A 16,069-nucleotide genomic window follows, 5' to 3' on the forward strand; every position below is an offset into this window, starting at 1 on the left:
TCCCTCCCTTCTTTGCCTCCCTCCAATGTTTACCTTCAGGTAGGCTCCCTCCTCACTGCTACAGTCATTTTTCTGCTCAGAGCCATGCACCTCTAGCAGCTGATCTAGATGCCTTCTCTCTGACATCGCAACATCACAGGGAACGCTTCCGGGTCAGCCACAGGAGGTGCGTAGGAGCCACTGCCTAAAGCTTTGAACAGAAAAACACTGCAGCAAGGCGGAGGAGGGAGCCTGCCAGAAAGTAAACACCCGGGGTGGCAGAGGATAATGCCGCATCGCCCTTGAGCGGGGCCGCACAAAATACCTGGTAGGGTTGGACACCCCTGATTTAAAGCATCACATTTAATATTCAAATAGAACTCATTGGTTTTAGAATACAACTTGAAGAGGCCTAAACACCAGCATAATAGCAGAAAGGGTTGTATCTTCCATTTTGTAGTATGTTGTGTGTGTTATTTTCTTAACCTGGTAGTTACTTCTGCTTTTGATTTCTAGTTCATTCAGAATTAAGGTTGGAATATGGCACAATGGGCCTTCATTTGTACTGTGTATTATCTCACTATACTGATAGGCCTGAGCTGGAGCCATATACCAGGACCTTTCCAGAACCCTGTAGTAATGGGTTCTAAATTTAGCTACTAAAGAGTTATACAAAGTGTTCTCTGGGTAAAATGTTTTACATATAGAAATAGCTGCTTACATAAATTAGGTTTTTAGGCAATTTTATAAAGTTATTGTGCTGCTAATGCAGGCAGGTCCTTTTTTTTTAGAGAAGATGAACATAATTGTTCTTGAGGATACAGGTTGGACAGAGCTGGAGTTGTGAAATATACTTGCATGTTCCAAAGTACAGTAGGATGCCGATTATCTGGACTAACCTTGACAGAGCAGTCCAGATAATGGAAAATCCAGATGATTGGACATTTATTATTATTATTATTTTTTATTTTTTTTTAATAATGTGAAAAAATACCATCACCCAGCCCTCCCTAACAAGAAAAGGTAGCTTTCCCACTCCCTACTAGGACACCACCAACCTCCCTCCCAAACCCAGAGGAAGGATCTCAGGCCTACCTTGTTTCCATGGTAGTTTAGCGGTGTATTAGGGTAGGAGTAATGTCCACACACTCCTGCCCATGTTCTTTCAGCAATAAAAATGGCTGCTGCTGCTGGAAGCCTGCTAGACAATCAGGGAAACAAAATAGGCCTGGAGTCCTTCCTCTGGGTCCAGGAGGGGTTGGTGGTGTCTGTTCGAGGAGGGAGGATGAATGCTGTCTTTTCTTGTATGGGGTGTGCTGACATCGGGGGACAGTCTCCTGGTTCGGGGGGTGGAGGGGTGAAGCCTCGATGGCAGGGGGGTGGAGCAACAGAGAAGTAACACTAGTAGGAGGAAGGGTGATAGGAATGGGACTTCAGGAGGGAACTCGAATAGAAACTGAGGCCCCCGAAGCAATCTGCATAATTGGACATCTGGATAATCAGCATCCTTCTGTATGTGTGTATCCACACACACCTAGACAGATGTCTTTGCATGTTTTAGAACAATAAATATATGTTCTACTTTCTTGGTGCAATTGTTTAAAGGAGGACTAATATTATGTGCCAGATATAAAATTAGTTTCCAAGTGTTGCTGCCACATGATGATTATTTCTGTTCCTGCATGTCTCTTCCCCCCACCCCATGCAAATTGTTAATTCTGCTTTTATTGCACACACTGCCCTTGCTGCCTGAAGAAGTGGAAGAGCAAAGCTAGTCAGGTTGCTTAAAAAATGTATCCATATAGAAAATAAGAGGCAAGTCACTGAGCCTTGCATATGTCTGGTATTTTGCAAGAAGTTCATGGTGATGGCACTGCTTCAGATCACAAAAAGTAAAGCTTCTCTCTTGAAAAGAGGAGACTGAGAGGGGATATGATCGAAACATTCAAGATACTGAAGGGAATAGACTTAGTAGATAAGGACAGGTTGTTCACCCTCTCCAAGTTAGGGAGAACGAGAGGGCACTCTCTAAAATTGAAAGGGGATAGATTCCGTACGAACGTAAGGAAGTTCTTCTTCACCCAGAGAGTGGTGGAGAGCTGGAACGCTCTTCCGGAGTCTGTTATAGGGGAAAACACCCTCCAGGGATTCAAGACAAAATTGGACAAGTTCCTGCTAAACTGGAATGTACGCAGGTGAGGCTGAATTAATTTAGAGCACTGGTCTTTGACCTGGGGTCCGCCGCGTGAGCAGACTGCTGGGCGGGACGGACCACTGGGCTGACCCAGCAGCGGCAATTCTTATGTTCTTATGAATGCATCATCAGTAGCCTTGCACATTAAATCGCACACTAATGCATGAATGAAAGTGTCTCCTTTTATAATATTGAATATTTGTCAATTATAAGTGTATTTAGATAGTAATCCAACTTTACAGACATGTTACGGTTACACTTTCATCCATCATATTTTTAATAGGCAAAGGGTAACAGTAATGGGATTTGATATATCGCCTTTCTGTGGTATAATCAGAGCCGGTTTACAATTATTATATTCAGGTACTTTTTCTGTCCTAAGTGGGATCACAGTCTAAGTATTGTACTTGGGACAATGGAGGGTTAAAGTGACTTGCCCAGAGTCACACGGAGCTGCAGTAGCCACTAGGTTACTCCTCCATTTATTATAGCAATTCTTATCTGTCTATTTGTGCTTTGACTTTTCTGTTTAGTCTTTTTTTCAAGCTAAGTCTGTGGTATAGAATTCCCTCAGGTGTGGCATCCATACCTAGGAGAAGAAGTGTGTCCCTGTTACTAGTCCTTCAGCCCAAATATAAAACACACTTAATTATTTTGCAAGCACTTAATCATGCCTCGGTGCCTTTGCTGAAACTCAGTGCAGCTGCACTTTTGCTATAAGGGATATATAGCCATTGCTCTGGGCATGTTATCTAATGCCTTCTTGACAGCAAGGTGCAACCAGATCACTTAACGCATTGTTCTTGGCATGCTACTCCTAAGTTAGTCCCATGGCTTGTGGTGCCACTAGGAAATATTATTGCTGCTCTCTTGTTTTGCATGTAATGGTCCTCTGTTTATTGCATAACCTTTAGGCCAGGGGTGTCCAACCTATGGCCCAAGGGCCGCATGCAGCCCCATGAAGTATTTTGTGAGGCCCCGGTCAAGGGCGATGCAGTGTTTTCCTCTGCTGCCCCTGGGTGTTTACCATTTTGCCGGCTCCCTCCTCTGTCTTGCTGCAGCATTTGTGCGGCCCCAGGGAAGCCAAAAGGTTAAACACCCCTGCTTTAGGCGTTCCTTACCTTTACAGCTTCTACCAACTATTCTGGGAGGACATTCTAGAGATAGATCTTTTTACTATGAAAAAATATTCAATGAGCATGCAAATTACTGTCATGTTAAAATCCCTGTAGTAATCTGTAGTTCTTTGAAAAATGCCATTTTACCTGTCAGTACATGAGTAGTGATTGGTTCACATACTGATCACATACTGATCACAGACTATGTAATTTTGAAATTGACTGGCAACTAAAGACAACAAAACCGATACAAAAATGCCAAAAAATAAGAAATAAAATATTTCACGCCAGTAGAGGCAGGATAAATCCTGTGGAATTTTGGTCTCATTATGAGATAATCTCAAAGCAAAATGAAGAAACTGAACAATTCATGGACACTTGGATTAATAACAGCAACCATATTTTGAATGAGATGGCCCCTATTAAAACTCGCAGAAAGAGATTTAGAAATTTAGAGGGTTGGTACCATTCAGAGTTATTAAAGCTAAATAGTGATTTAAGGAAAATGGAAAGACTATGGTTAAAATCAGGTACCCAAGAAATTAGAGATGCTTGGAGACTGAAACTGAAGAGCTATAAAAGTATTGCTAAGGAAAAACGAAAAAACTTCTATGCCCAAAAAATTGGTAATGTTTCTATTAATAGTAGCAGTCTTGATCCAAGATGGCGATCGTATAGGCAGGCTGTGTGATTGCTCCCGATAGCCTCCTTCAAGTGGTTATTATTTCTGAATTCTAACGTTGTTTCCTACCTTGAAGACGGAGAGGGAGAAGCGTCGCTGGGGCCTCGCGACACTCCGGGACTCCCGCGACCGGCAATATTGAAGAGCTTATCCGGCGCATACAGGACACGTCGACAGGAGCAGGGCTACCCCCGCTGGAGACGCTCCAGGGGAACGGCATGCAGCAGTCCTCCTTGGGGCTTGAAACTACCTTTATCCCTGATTTGTGAGCACCGCCCCCGCATCCTCGAACGGCCAGTTCCCCGAGGAAGGGGGAGCCTCTGGGAGTTGGAGTGCTTCCCCTCCCGGAGGCAGTAGAAATCAGTTCGGGGGACGGAGATTTGGGTTCCCCGTTTTCTTCAGGGAGCCTGAATATGGAGTTGGAGGCTTCAACAGCTGCGGGAGATGGATTGGCCCAGCCTGAACAGTTTGTGGAAGACTATACATTTACAATTTCCTTAGTTAAATAAACCCCAGGAAGTAACGTTGGACGCCCTGTGGGACTTGGTTGCTACTATTCCCAAGACCATAACTTCTCAATTTAACCAAGTTGAAGAACGGTTTAAAGAGTATGATAAGGATATTTCAGGATTACAGAAAATTACCACTGATATAAAATTACAGATGGAAAACCAACAACAGAATATAAACTCTTCTAAAGTAATACAGGAGGCATTAATTAAAGATAACATAAATCTAAGAAGAAAACTTGAATCACTTGAAAATTTTTCAAGAAGTAACAATCTTAGATTAATTAATTTTCCTAAGATTACAACAATAACTCCTAGAGAAATGGTTAATTGTTATTTAAAAGAAATATTGGAAATTCCTGAATCATCTATTCCACCTTTTACCCGGGTTTATTATCTTCCTTTCAAAGAAACTAAAGATCAAAAGAATTTACAAGAAGTAATTCAAGAACCTCAAGAACCTTTGGATATGACTGCCTTATTAGAATCCTCAGATAGGGAAGTAGCCACTCCGGCAACTTTGCTTCTTTCAGTTGCTCATACAATGAATAAAACATGGATATTGAAATTACACTTTAAAAATAAACATAAATAATTTTTGGGACTGAAAGTTCAAATGTTTCCTGATTTGGCCAGGGACACACAGAGGCGGAGAAAATAATTTTTGTTATTAAGACCAGCAATTACTGCCCTGGGTGCCACCTTTTTTCTTAGGTATCCTTGCAAATGTATAGTCCATTATAAGTCGCATAAATTTGTTTTCTTTGAACCTTCACAACTGACAACATTCCTGTCACTGTCAAGGCTGGAGATAGCTCATGATGGATAGATGATGGCCTACCACAGTTTTACCTATATTTTCTTCATTAATTGAAAGCTTAAATTCCGTTTAAATTTAATCTTGGATCTTATATGAGGACTTGAGTGAGATATAAGATGGAATTTATTTCTTGATTTTTTGTATATATGTTTGAATGTATTTCTTATCTTTCTTTAATCATGCTTTCTGTACAAGTTTATACTTGATTATTATATTAGAAAAATTTATAAATAAATAAAAAAATAGTAGCAGTCTTTTTAAATTGTTAAATGAATTATGATATAGAGACCTTTACTAACACCCATGAAGAATTTACTTTAACTGCAAACAGTTTGGCAGATTTTTTCAATTTCAAAATGCAAAAACTAAGATCTTCATTAACTGCCTGCCAAGCCGCATTGGTGTTACTCTATTCTGCAGGACTTTGATGTTCCTAGAACTGATTTGTGTTGGAACAAGTTTACAGCTATTGACTATTAATTGTTCAATAAATGTTAAATTTTATTGCAGAATAGATACTTGTCCGCCAAATGTCATGAAAATTGCCCCAGTCACTTTTAAGGTTAAGTTGTTAACTTGGATTAATTCTTTGTTATTCTTAGGTAAATTCCCAGTGGAACAAGGTCATATCATGATTACACCAATTATAAAAAATGCTAAAGAACCCTCTAATATAGCATCTAATTTTAGACCTATTGCCAGTGTCCCTTTGGCCACTAAAATATTGGAAGGGTTAGTAAACACTGAACTTACTACTTACTTGGAGAAATATAATATTCTTCATGAGAACCAATCTGGTGTTCGGTCAGGTTACAGTACGGAAACAGTCATAGCTTCACCGATTGATCATTTGCACTTACTTTTTAGCCAAGATTTAAGTGCTATGATTCTGCAACTTGACTTGAGTAGTGCATTTGATTTGGGTGATCATTCTATTCTTTTGGACTGTTTAGAATCCATCGGAATCTCAGGCAATGTCCTGAATTGGTTCCGCGGGTTCCTGGAAAAAAGATCTTACAAGGTGCTGAAAGATGATAATCTCTCTTACTACTGGGACAATTCCTGCAGTGTTCCTCAAGGCTCCTCTTTGTCCCCCACCTTGTTCAACATTTATTTTTATTTTTTTTTATTTATACAAATTTAATAATTATAATATCAGATGATACCAGGAAAAAAAGGTTTCTTACAAATAGTTGACAACATTTATACATACTTGTTCAACATTTATCATATTTCATTGGGAAAACTGCAGAATCTAAGCTTAAATTCTTTATTTGTGTAGATGACATTACTATTGTCATCCCGCTAATTTGTCTTGCATCCGAGCTTATTAATTCCCTATCAATCATTCTAAATCAGGTTGAACTTTGGATGTCTGGCTTTCAGATTAAAATTAAATACAGAAAAGACTAAATTCTTTTTAGCAGCCCCTAACGATAAAATTAAGGAAACTATGATACATGTGAATGGGATGGATTATAATATTGAACAATCTCTAAAAATACTGGGAGTAACTTTGGATAAACATCTTACATTAGAAAAACATTCTGAATTAGTGTTTAAGAAAAATATTTCAGTGCTCTGGAAACTGCGTACTATTAAAAAGTACTTTGACGAAGTCTCCTTTTGTCTGTTAGTGCAATCCTCTATCTTGAGTATTCTCAAGTATGTTACCGAGTTACCTTAACCCTCACTTTAACCTGAGCTATACTAATAAGAGTATCCCTCAGTAAAATTTTGCCAGTACAAAAGGTTCTGTGAAAGAACCTTTTCCTTTCAGGCGGCTAAATTAAATATTTGGCTTGCCAAGTTTGTGTTAGAAGCCTCTTCTTATCTTGATTTTAGAAAACAGATAAAAACTCAATTATTCAATAGGCTAGGCTCTTAAATACATTTTTATAATTTTATCTTTCATTCTTTGTAAAATTCTCCGCACTCTTTTACATTGCATGTATTTTACATTGTATGCATTTCTTTCCATTGTATGCCTTCTAATTTGTTGAATTTTTTTCTAAATAACTTGTACTGTTTGTATCATGTTCAATTGTTGTGAACCGCCTAGAACAGGGGTCTCAAAGTCCCTCCTTGAGGGCCACAATCCAGTCAGGTTTTCAGGATTTCCCCAATGAATATGCATGAGATCTTTGTGCATGCACTGCTTTCAATGCATATTCATTGAGGAAATTCTGAAAATCCGACTGGATTGCGGCCCTAAGGAGGGACTTTGAGATCCCTAGCCTAGAACTTTCGGGTATGGCGGTATATAAAAATAAATTTATTATTATAAATTTATTATTTAAAAAAATGAAAGGAAGGAAATGACCAGCAAAGTGAGCTGACCTGATTAAACCTTCCCCTCTAAAAATAAAGCTTCCCCTCCTTGAATTAAATAGAAATTGCACCTGCTGTCTAGTGGGTACCCCCCTCCCCCCCGACTCCCATATCAAAAGAGGCAGGGGCCAATGGCAACTTGCTTCTTCCTCTGGTGCTGTCATCTCAAATTTGGTGGTGCCCTGCCTTGTACAGTTGTGATGCACTAGGGGGGGCCAGTTTGCCATATAAAGGGATAACTGCACGTTAAGGGCACTGTAGCATATAATAGCTTTCTGCATCCCCCCTGACTGTCCATAAAAAGTGCTTATAAGCACCCATACCTTGTAAAGCTACAGAGCCACAGGATAGGCTGCAAGGCAGAAGACATCACAGCTTGATAGATGTGTGTGAGAGAGTGATCTATTGCAAATATTTTCTGTTGAATATTTAAATGGATTAATGAGTTTACAAGATTAATAATATCCTTATAATCATGAATTGGGCAAAGGGTGCATAAGTAACTTGTTTAAGTCCTTACTGAATAGAATCTTTTAAGTTCTCAGGTTGGCGTTCTGACTTTATTATTGTTAGTTTAAACCAGTGTCCTGCAAACTTTCTCGAACTACAGCACACTAAAGGTAGTGGCCGCAGCTTGAGGCATCCGCAAGTGCACATCCGTCGCCATGATGACATCAGCGTTCGCACATGCACGAAGGCCCTTCAGATGGGCTCTGAGATGCCAGTGGGTGGTACCAGCAGGGAAGAGGGCCGGAGAGAAGGAGAGACACTGGCGCCAGTTGATTACCTACAGCACTGTTCTTCAACCGCCGGTCCGCAGGAAATTTCTGCCGGTCCGCGCAGAGCCGGCAAGATTAAGGTGACCATAGGTCCCGTTTTCAGACCCTGTCCCTACCTGTCGCGCGCAAAAAAAAAAGCCTCCCTCCTTCCTTTCCCCTTCTCTTACCTTCCTGCTGTTGCTGCTAAAGCTGACAGGAAGTCCTCTTTCCGACGTCAATTCTGACGTTGGAGAAGACGTTCTGGGCCAACCAATCGCTGCCTGGCTGGCTCAGAACGTCCTCTCCGACATCAGAATTGACTTCGGAAAGAAGACTTCCTGTCGGCTTTAGCAGCAGCAGGGCAGTAAGATAGCAGCTGACCCGGGGAAAGGAAGGAGGGAGGCTTTTTTTTTTTTTTTTGCGTGACAGGGAGGGAAGAAGGTAGGCAGGCAAGCAGGCTGGCTTTGGCCAGGGAGGGAGGGAGAGACGTAGACAGGCAGGCAGGTTGGCTGTGGGGGTGGGACAAAGTGTGGAAGGCAGTGAGAGGGACATAGGAAAGAGGCACTGGGGGGCACTAAAGACATAGGAAGGAGATACTGGGGCACTAAAGACATGGGAAGGAGGCACTGGGGGCACTAAGGAAAGAGGGAGGGAATAGAAAGGGACAATTTCTGGGCCTGAGTGCAGAAAGAAAGGATACACAGACAGAAGGAAATGCAATCAGACACTCATGAAATCACCAGACAGCAAAGGTAGGAAAAATGATTTTATTTTCAATTTAGTGATCAAAACGTGTCAGTTTTTGAGAATTTATATCTGCTGTCTATATTTTGCACTATATTTGTCTATTTTTCTATAGTTACTGAGGTGACCGAGCTCGCGGAGATGGGGCGGAATTTTAGTCCTAGTAGTTTTCCGGTCCACAAAATAATTCTTTTATTTCTGCCGGTCCACGGGTATAAAAAGGTTGAAAAACACTGGCCTACAGGACATGCCTCTTGCTGCAAGAGGCACATCCTGTAGGCAGTCAGCCAGCGATGCTCCTCCTCCCCAGTGTGCTGTGGCACACCTGAAATCTCATGCGGCACACAGTTTGTGATACACTGGTTTAAACAAATAAGAAAAGCCATGCTGGGTCAGACCAATGGTCCATCTAATCTAATATTCTGTTTCCACAATGGCCTATCAAGGTCACAAATACCCAAATAGCAGCAAAACCTTTTGATACCATTCTCAAGCAGTAGCTTCCCCATGTCTATTTCAATGGCAGACTATGGACCTTTCCTCCAGGAACTTGATCAAATCTTTTTTTAAACCCAGCAATGTTATCTGCTGTTACCACATCTTCCATCTAATATGTTCAAAGGATTTTGTGGCACAGATCCAAATCTAACCCCTGTAATGGATTCCAAGGAATTGCAAGGAAGTAGCTTAAAGATGTTTAATAAGGTCATGCAATTTAAAATGATACCCTGTAAATATCATTACTTTCCCGATTCCCTCTGGAAATACTGCTCAGTGCTAAGATTGTTTTATTTTGTTTGTTGTGAATTAAAGAAAAATATTAATAAAAATGGTGAACATATAGATTTAAAAGCTCATCCATCTTCCATCAAAAAAAATGAAAAAGAAAAATGATTGGAGAAACCTGGAAGCCTCTGTTTGATTGTCATGTAGATAATGGAACAGAATAATGGCTTAGTGTTCAGTGTTCCATATCATTGCTGTGTGTAAGACATGAATTCATTTCCAAGCTTGAGTTTCTGGTTTTCAGGTTGACTGGGCATGAGAGCATTGCTGGTCTTTGTCCTTGACAGGAGGATTAAGCAGGGTAACTACTTTTATCCAGACACCCCTGGTCAAAGTGATATTGAAAAGCTTAAGAAAGACTCCAAAGCAGCATTTGGAGGGAAGAGAATAAAGTATATAGTCATGGGGGTTGAAGAAACCTTTGTAAGAGTTGGGGGTAAGGAGATAGTATGAGTTGGGGACACATAATTTGGTAATTAGGGATGTGCATTCAGTTGTATACATTTGGCTCATTGTTTCATACTATATTGTTTAAACCTTTGTTAACCTACAAATTAAAGGGTCCTTTTACAAAGCAGCACTAAAAAGTGGCTTTGGCATGCCCTTACATGGGTCTTTCCTGCACACTAAGACCATTTTTAACACAGCAGTAAAATGCCAACTTTTGAATTTTTGTATTAATAGCTATGCCCTAACTGATTACCACAGAAATGCTCACTCTGCCTCCAGACATGTACTCTCCATGGTAAAAAAATAAAAAAAATTTTAGTGCATGGTGTGCACATGCTAACCTGGGACTTACCACAGTATGCCTTAGCATACCTCTCTTAGCTGTGGTAAGCATGCACTAGTGTTTACTGCAGCTTGGTAAAGGACCCCTAAGTCAATTAAACTAGATCTAAACATTTTAATTAAAATGAATATGTGAAGGAACTGGGATGTCAAATCAGAACATCAGGAAAAAGGCCCAAACATACTGAAAATATTTTATTTGCACACATCCTTATTGTACAGAGGAATCTATGGGAGCATGAGTGGGGAGATTAGATAATGGAAATAAGAACCCTTGAAGAGTGATAAGCAAACTTATAGAATGAACACAGTGAGGTAGATGATATCTGATTGATATAATGAGGAAAAAAGACCTCAAATACCCCTGGGTCAAAAACAAAGTTTTCAGAGACATTCAAAGGGGCAAATGGTATTATCATTGGTCAAAAACCTCATTTTTAATACAGATATATGTGTAAAAATAAATTCAAAATATTGTGACAAACCTACAGCAATTCCAAGTTTTATCACAGGGAAATATAGGAAATCATTCAAATCCTGGTGCAGAAGGGCAGACCAGGTCAGAGCCCATGACAGTAATTTAGCTGACTACCCTATGAGCAGTGAAGATGAGACTGAGACAGAACAGGAAAGGTTTACCTTACCTAAGGCAGTGTCAAAACAAAGCAGGAAATCTCTGCCCTACTATTACCCAGTTCCAGTAAGGCAGAAAACAGAAAGACAGTTTTTCTTCAGAGAAATGTCCTGGGCTGAAGAAGGAAAGCCCTTCCTCCTACTGAAGCCAAGCTTAAAGCGGGGCTCAGCAGAGAGCAAGAAGAGGATGGGAGGAAAGGCAGGAAGCTCAGAATGGAACTGAGCTGACCCCAGACCAGGCAGTGCAGCTTTCCAGCCCTAACTGGGAAATGAGGGAAGAGCATGCTGAAGAAAACCTGTCTTCAGAGCCAGGTGAGGCTATGATAGTGGAAGACAACAGTGCTGCAGCTAAGAGTTGGCCAGAACAAATGGAAGTGGCTTGAAACAAATGTGAGTCTATTGGATGTTTTCCATGGCTGTTTTTCTTTTTTTCTTTGGGGCGTGTGTGGCACAGTGGTTAAAGCTATAGCCTCAGCACCCTGGGGTCGGGGGTTCAAACCCACGCTGCTCCTTGTGACCCTGGGCAAGTCACTTAATCCCCCCATTGCCCCAGGTACATTAGCTAGATTGTGAGCCCACCGGGACAGAAAGGGAAAAATGCTTCAGTACCTGAATAAATTAATGTAAACCGTTCTGAGCTCCCTTGGGAGAACGGTATAGAAAATAAAATAAATAAATAAAAAATAAGCAGACTGTGTGGGCTACCAGAGAGGGTAATTTTGGACTGTAAAATTTTCTACATTTTTTCTCTGTGCTTTAAGCAAAGGGGCAGTAATCCTTCACTGTAGAAAACAGTGACTAAATTGAGCCAAACGCTGAGCAGGAAATTCAGCCTGTTGGTTACTCTGACTCACTGTTCACAGAACTCCATGTGAGAACACCAGCTGGTAGCTGTTACTATAGCAGCCTGTTAATTGCATTTAGCCTGCATGCTTCTCTGAAACGGATTGAAAATCTCTGAGTGTAAAACTGCAATGTTTTCTCTGTTAAAAGCCATCTCTAGTTTTGAATTGAGTTCATCTTTGAGAACCAGTATTTGCTGTCTCCTGCCTAAGGGCTACAAAGCTGTCTGTGTGCCTTGCTAAAGAACTTGGAATAGGGAGCTGCTTATTTCAGCAGCTATAAAACAGTGAAGCATTTAAACTATAGGATTGTATTCTTTTCCTCTATAAAGTATGCCTAGCCTTAGACTCTGGTGAAGAGGACTGTATATAATTTGCCTACTAAAGTCCAGAGCTGGCAATAGAGTTAAAGTTTGTTTGAGGAACCTTTTCTTTTGGTTATATTTTCATACTCACATTGAAACCTGTGATGGACTATGATTTTGAGGCCCGTGGCCAAATAAAGGTTATATTTTTCATTGAGGCCATTCTGACTGAATAGTATTCTTTGAAAGACCATTGAAGAAGCAATTCTAGGCTGTTGTCTAAGGGTAAAAATCCTGAAAGGCTCCCCTAGTTTCAGGGGGACTATGCCAGAAGAAAGCATCGTGTCACTACCTGGCCGCCCATGGCGCTCTTGGAGGCACAGGTGTGATAATATGTGCTCTAATTCTTAATAATTTTTTTTTTGTATATAACAATGCACCATAATTTTTTATTTTTTTGTTTCCTTTTTACTGCATAAAGTTCTCGTTGGTTTTGTAGCTATTCGGTTAATCACCGTAATGCTAAGAGGCAAGTTGGTGGAAAATGCTTCACTGGCAAGCAAGCTGTTGAAAGTTAATCAAACAGCCGTAATCTGTTGTCAGAAATGTCCACACAGCAAAGCTTAAATAAAACTGAAATGCATTTATCTTTTCCCAAAGGTGGCCTAACCGTTTTGCACTAGGCTTCCTCAGGGGAAAGCACTGCTGTGCCGCTCGCCATGCGAAGTTACTACTATCGGGTCTTTGCCAACTGCACTTAATTGCTGCCAATTTTCACCACTGAAACATTGCTTGCAAAAAAGAGGCAAAAGAAAAGATATCAGTTCCATTTCACTATTGGCTCAGGCACAAGGTATAAAAAAAATGCAGGACACCTACATTCTAACTGGTTTTCTCTGTCAGCATTCATACACTCAACGAATGAAAAAGTACTGATGTTACCACTTGAAATGCCAGCATGTTGCGTAATGACACTTGACCCACTGTTATGGGTTCATTTCAATCTTCCTTTAAAATTTATGAAGGACGTTTTATAGAAATTTTCAAAAAAAATTTGAATGAAATGTATTGACCCTGAAAGCAACAAAAAATAAAAATGTACATTATACATGATTTGTGAAATGAACCCAAAACAGTGGGTCAAGCGTCATTACGCAACATGCTAAATCTTCTGTTTCAATTTATATTCTACCTCTGGTAAAACACATCACTTTTAAAACTATTGGAAAGGGTTGTATACTTTTATTATTAACTAGTTCTAAAATGTGCTTTTATTTTTTTTTTTTTTAATGGAGACTAAACCAGACCCTCCGAAGTGGAGGAATAGCTTAATGATTTGTACAGTGGCCCAAGAACAAGGGAAACTAGATTTAATTCTCACTGCAGCTCTTTATAACTAAGTACCTATATATAATAAGTAAACCACTTTGATTGTAACCATAGAAAAGTGGTAAGAGTAGATAAAGTCTGATCCCATCCTATCTTATATCTGTTGGGGTTTTTTTTTTTTCTTCCACCCTTAATTTAAGTAACTTTTTGAACAGATTGGTAAAGTCAGTAGAGGTCGTTCTTGGACATTTCTCCTATGCCGGTAGTCATGGGTAAAATGAACCAGCAATGTCATTATATAAATATACAATAGCTCTTATAACATTTCAGCTTCTTATCTGTTGATTGTAATACCAAAAAATAAAAAAAGAGACTTTGAAAAGCAGTGGTCTTTTGAGTTACTTGGTGTCAGCTTAAATCTAGCTGCATAAATATTAAAATCACTGGCCTGGCCAAAACATTGTATGTGACCATCTTTATTTTTGATAGGAAAACTACTCTAATTTTCAGTGTAGAATAATCCTTTGTACAGCACATTGTCTAATACTGGCTTCTGAAAATTACAGTTTGCTCATAATGTGCAAAACTTATTAGCAATTTATTTTAGATTATTTTGTCTCATTCAGAGTGGTTTATCTTTTAAAGGCTGAAGAGGCCACATTGGAAGCAAAGTCTTGCCCGGAACTAAGTGACCGAATCCAGCAGCTTGAGAAGGAAGTGGCCAGGTATCGAGAAGAATCTGATAAAGCTCAGACTGAGGTGGATCGTCTCTTGGAAATTCTGAAAGAAATGGAAAATGAGAAGAATGACAAGGATAAGAAGATTGCTGAGCTGGAAAGGTAAGATAGGAATGCATGGAGAAGAGACCAATGATTGACTTGGCATGGTAATGTCATTTATCTAAAACAGTGTTCTTCACTGCAAGGCCGGGGGGCCAATGTGGCCCTTGGAGACTTCTGGGGCAGCCCTCATCATAATTCTGGCTTTTTTTCTGTTACTCTGCCTCTCTAACCAAGCTCATGGCAGAAAGAGGGCAGTGGATGGCAGAAAGATCCACATGCTTGAAAGACAAGTCATTTATCAGTAGGTGAAGAGAATGCATTTAGAAATGCCTACCTTCTTGAGGATACGTTGATTAAACAGTTTGAAGGTGGGTTGGATATCACTGGCACACACTGGTCAGCAATGTTGTGACCTTACGCGGGAAGATATTTGGTGATTTTCCTTCAGCTCATTGGATCTATAGTGGCCCCATCTTAAAAATTAGTGAAGGTCACTGATCTAAAGATTTAGTGCCTGTTTGATAATACATGTATAAAATTAGGCTTTGCCCCTAACTGATGTGCTGCCTCATTATTAGAGCTAATGAAGGATGTTTAGTGGAATTGCAGTATTATGAGAGAGCTAATCGGACACTATTTAATGGGTCCTCTCGGTGGGAAAAAAATGAATGCAGTAGACCAGTGGTTCCCAACCCTGTCCTGGAGGAACACCAGGCCAATTGGGTTTTCAGGCTAGCCCTAATGAATATGCATGAAGCAAATTTGCATGCCTATCACTTCCATCATATGCAAATCTCTCTCATGCATATTCATTAGGGCTAGCCTGAAAACCCGATTGGCCTGGTGTTCCTCCAGGACAGGGTTGGGAACCACTGCAGTAGACTGTAAGAATAATTTCTTTCAGGAGCTCTCATCAGACAATAGAAAGCCAATGCAAAAAAGAATCATCTTAATATCCAATACATTTTTATTAAGGTTCACATCAGTGAGGAAAGAACAATGAAATATATCCAGCCCAACTAACAAGCCGAGGAGGGTGGGCAGAACAAGAGTCAATCACAAAAGAACAAATACCATAGGGCAGGGGTCTCAAAGTCCCTCCTTGAGGACCGCAATCCAGTCGGGTTTTCAGGATTTCCCCAATGAATATGCATGAGATCTATCATGCACTTCTTTCAAAGCATATTCATTGAGGAAATCCTGAAAACCCGACTGGATTGCGACCCTCAAGGAGGGACTTTGAGATTCCTGCCATAGGGTAAATCCCCCCCCCCATACACAATACAATAATAATACAAAGCTCTGGGCCAACCCTCATGATCCTCCCTGATAGAGAAACCCATTTTTTCCCTATAATGTGGCACACCTCCCCTCCTCTCCCCTGATGTTCCTGCCGCAGGTCAAGACCTCTAACTGAGGGCATTCACATGGGGTCAGCACTCACTAATGGGTGAGAGAGAAACTC

At 40.4% G+C, this 16,069-nt stretch overlaps 1 protein-coding gene across 11 annotated transcripts in view; it reads left to right on the forward strand.

Moving 5' to 3' along the window:
- The window catches only part of ERC1 (ELKS/RAB6-interacting/CAST family member 1), a 509,833-nt gene that overhangs the window by 154,576 nt on the left and 339,188 nt on the right, over positions 1-16,069 (forward strand). For all 11 annotated transcript variants that reach the window (XM_033952310.1, XM_033952317.1, XM_033952311.1 and 8 more), the window contains one exon: positions 14,468-14,661. In XM_033952310.1, coding sequence (XP_033808201.1) covers positions 14,468-14,661 — 194 coding nt within the window. The remainder of the gene's footprint in view (positions 1-14,467; positions 14,662-16,069) is intronic.

Source organism: Geotrypetes seraphini, chromosome 7 (assembly GCF_902459505.1).
Source record: "Geotrypetes seraphini chromosome 7, aGeoSer1.1, whole genome shotgun sequence".
Classification (NCBI taxonomy): Eukaryota; Metazoa; Chordata; class Amphibia; order Gymnophiona; family Dermophiidae; genus Geotrypetes; species Geotrypetes seraphini.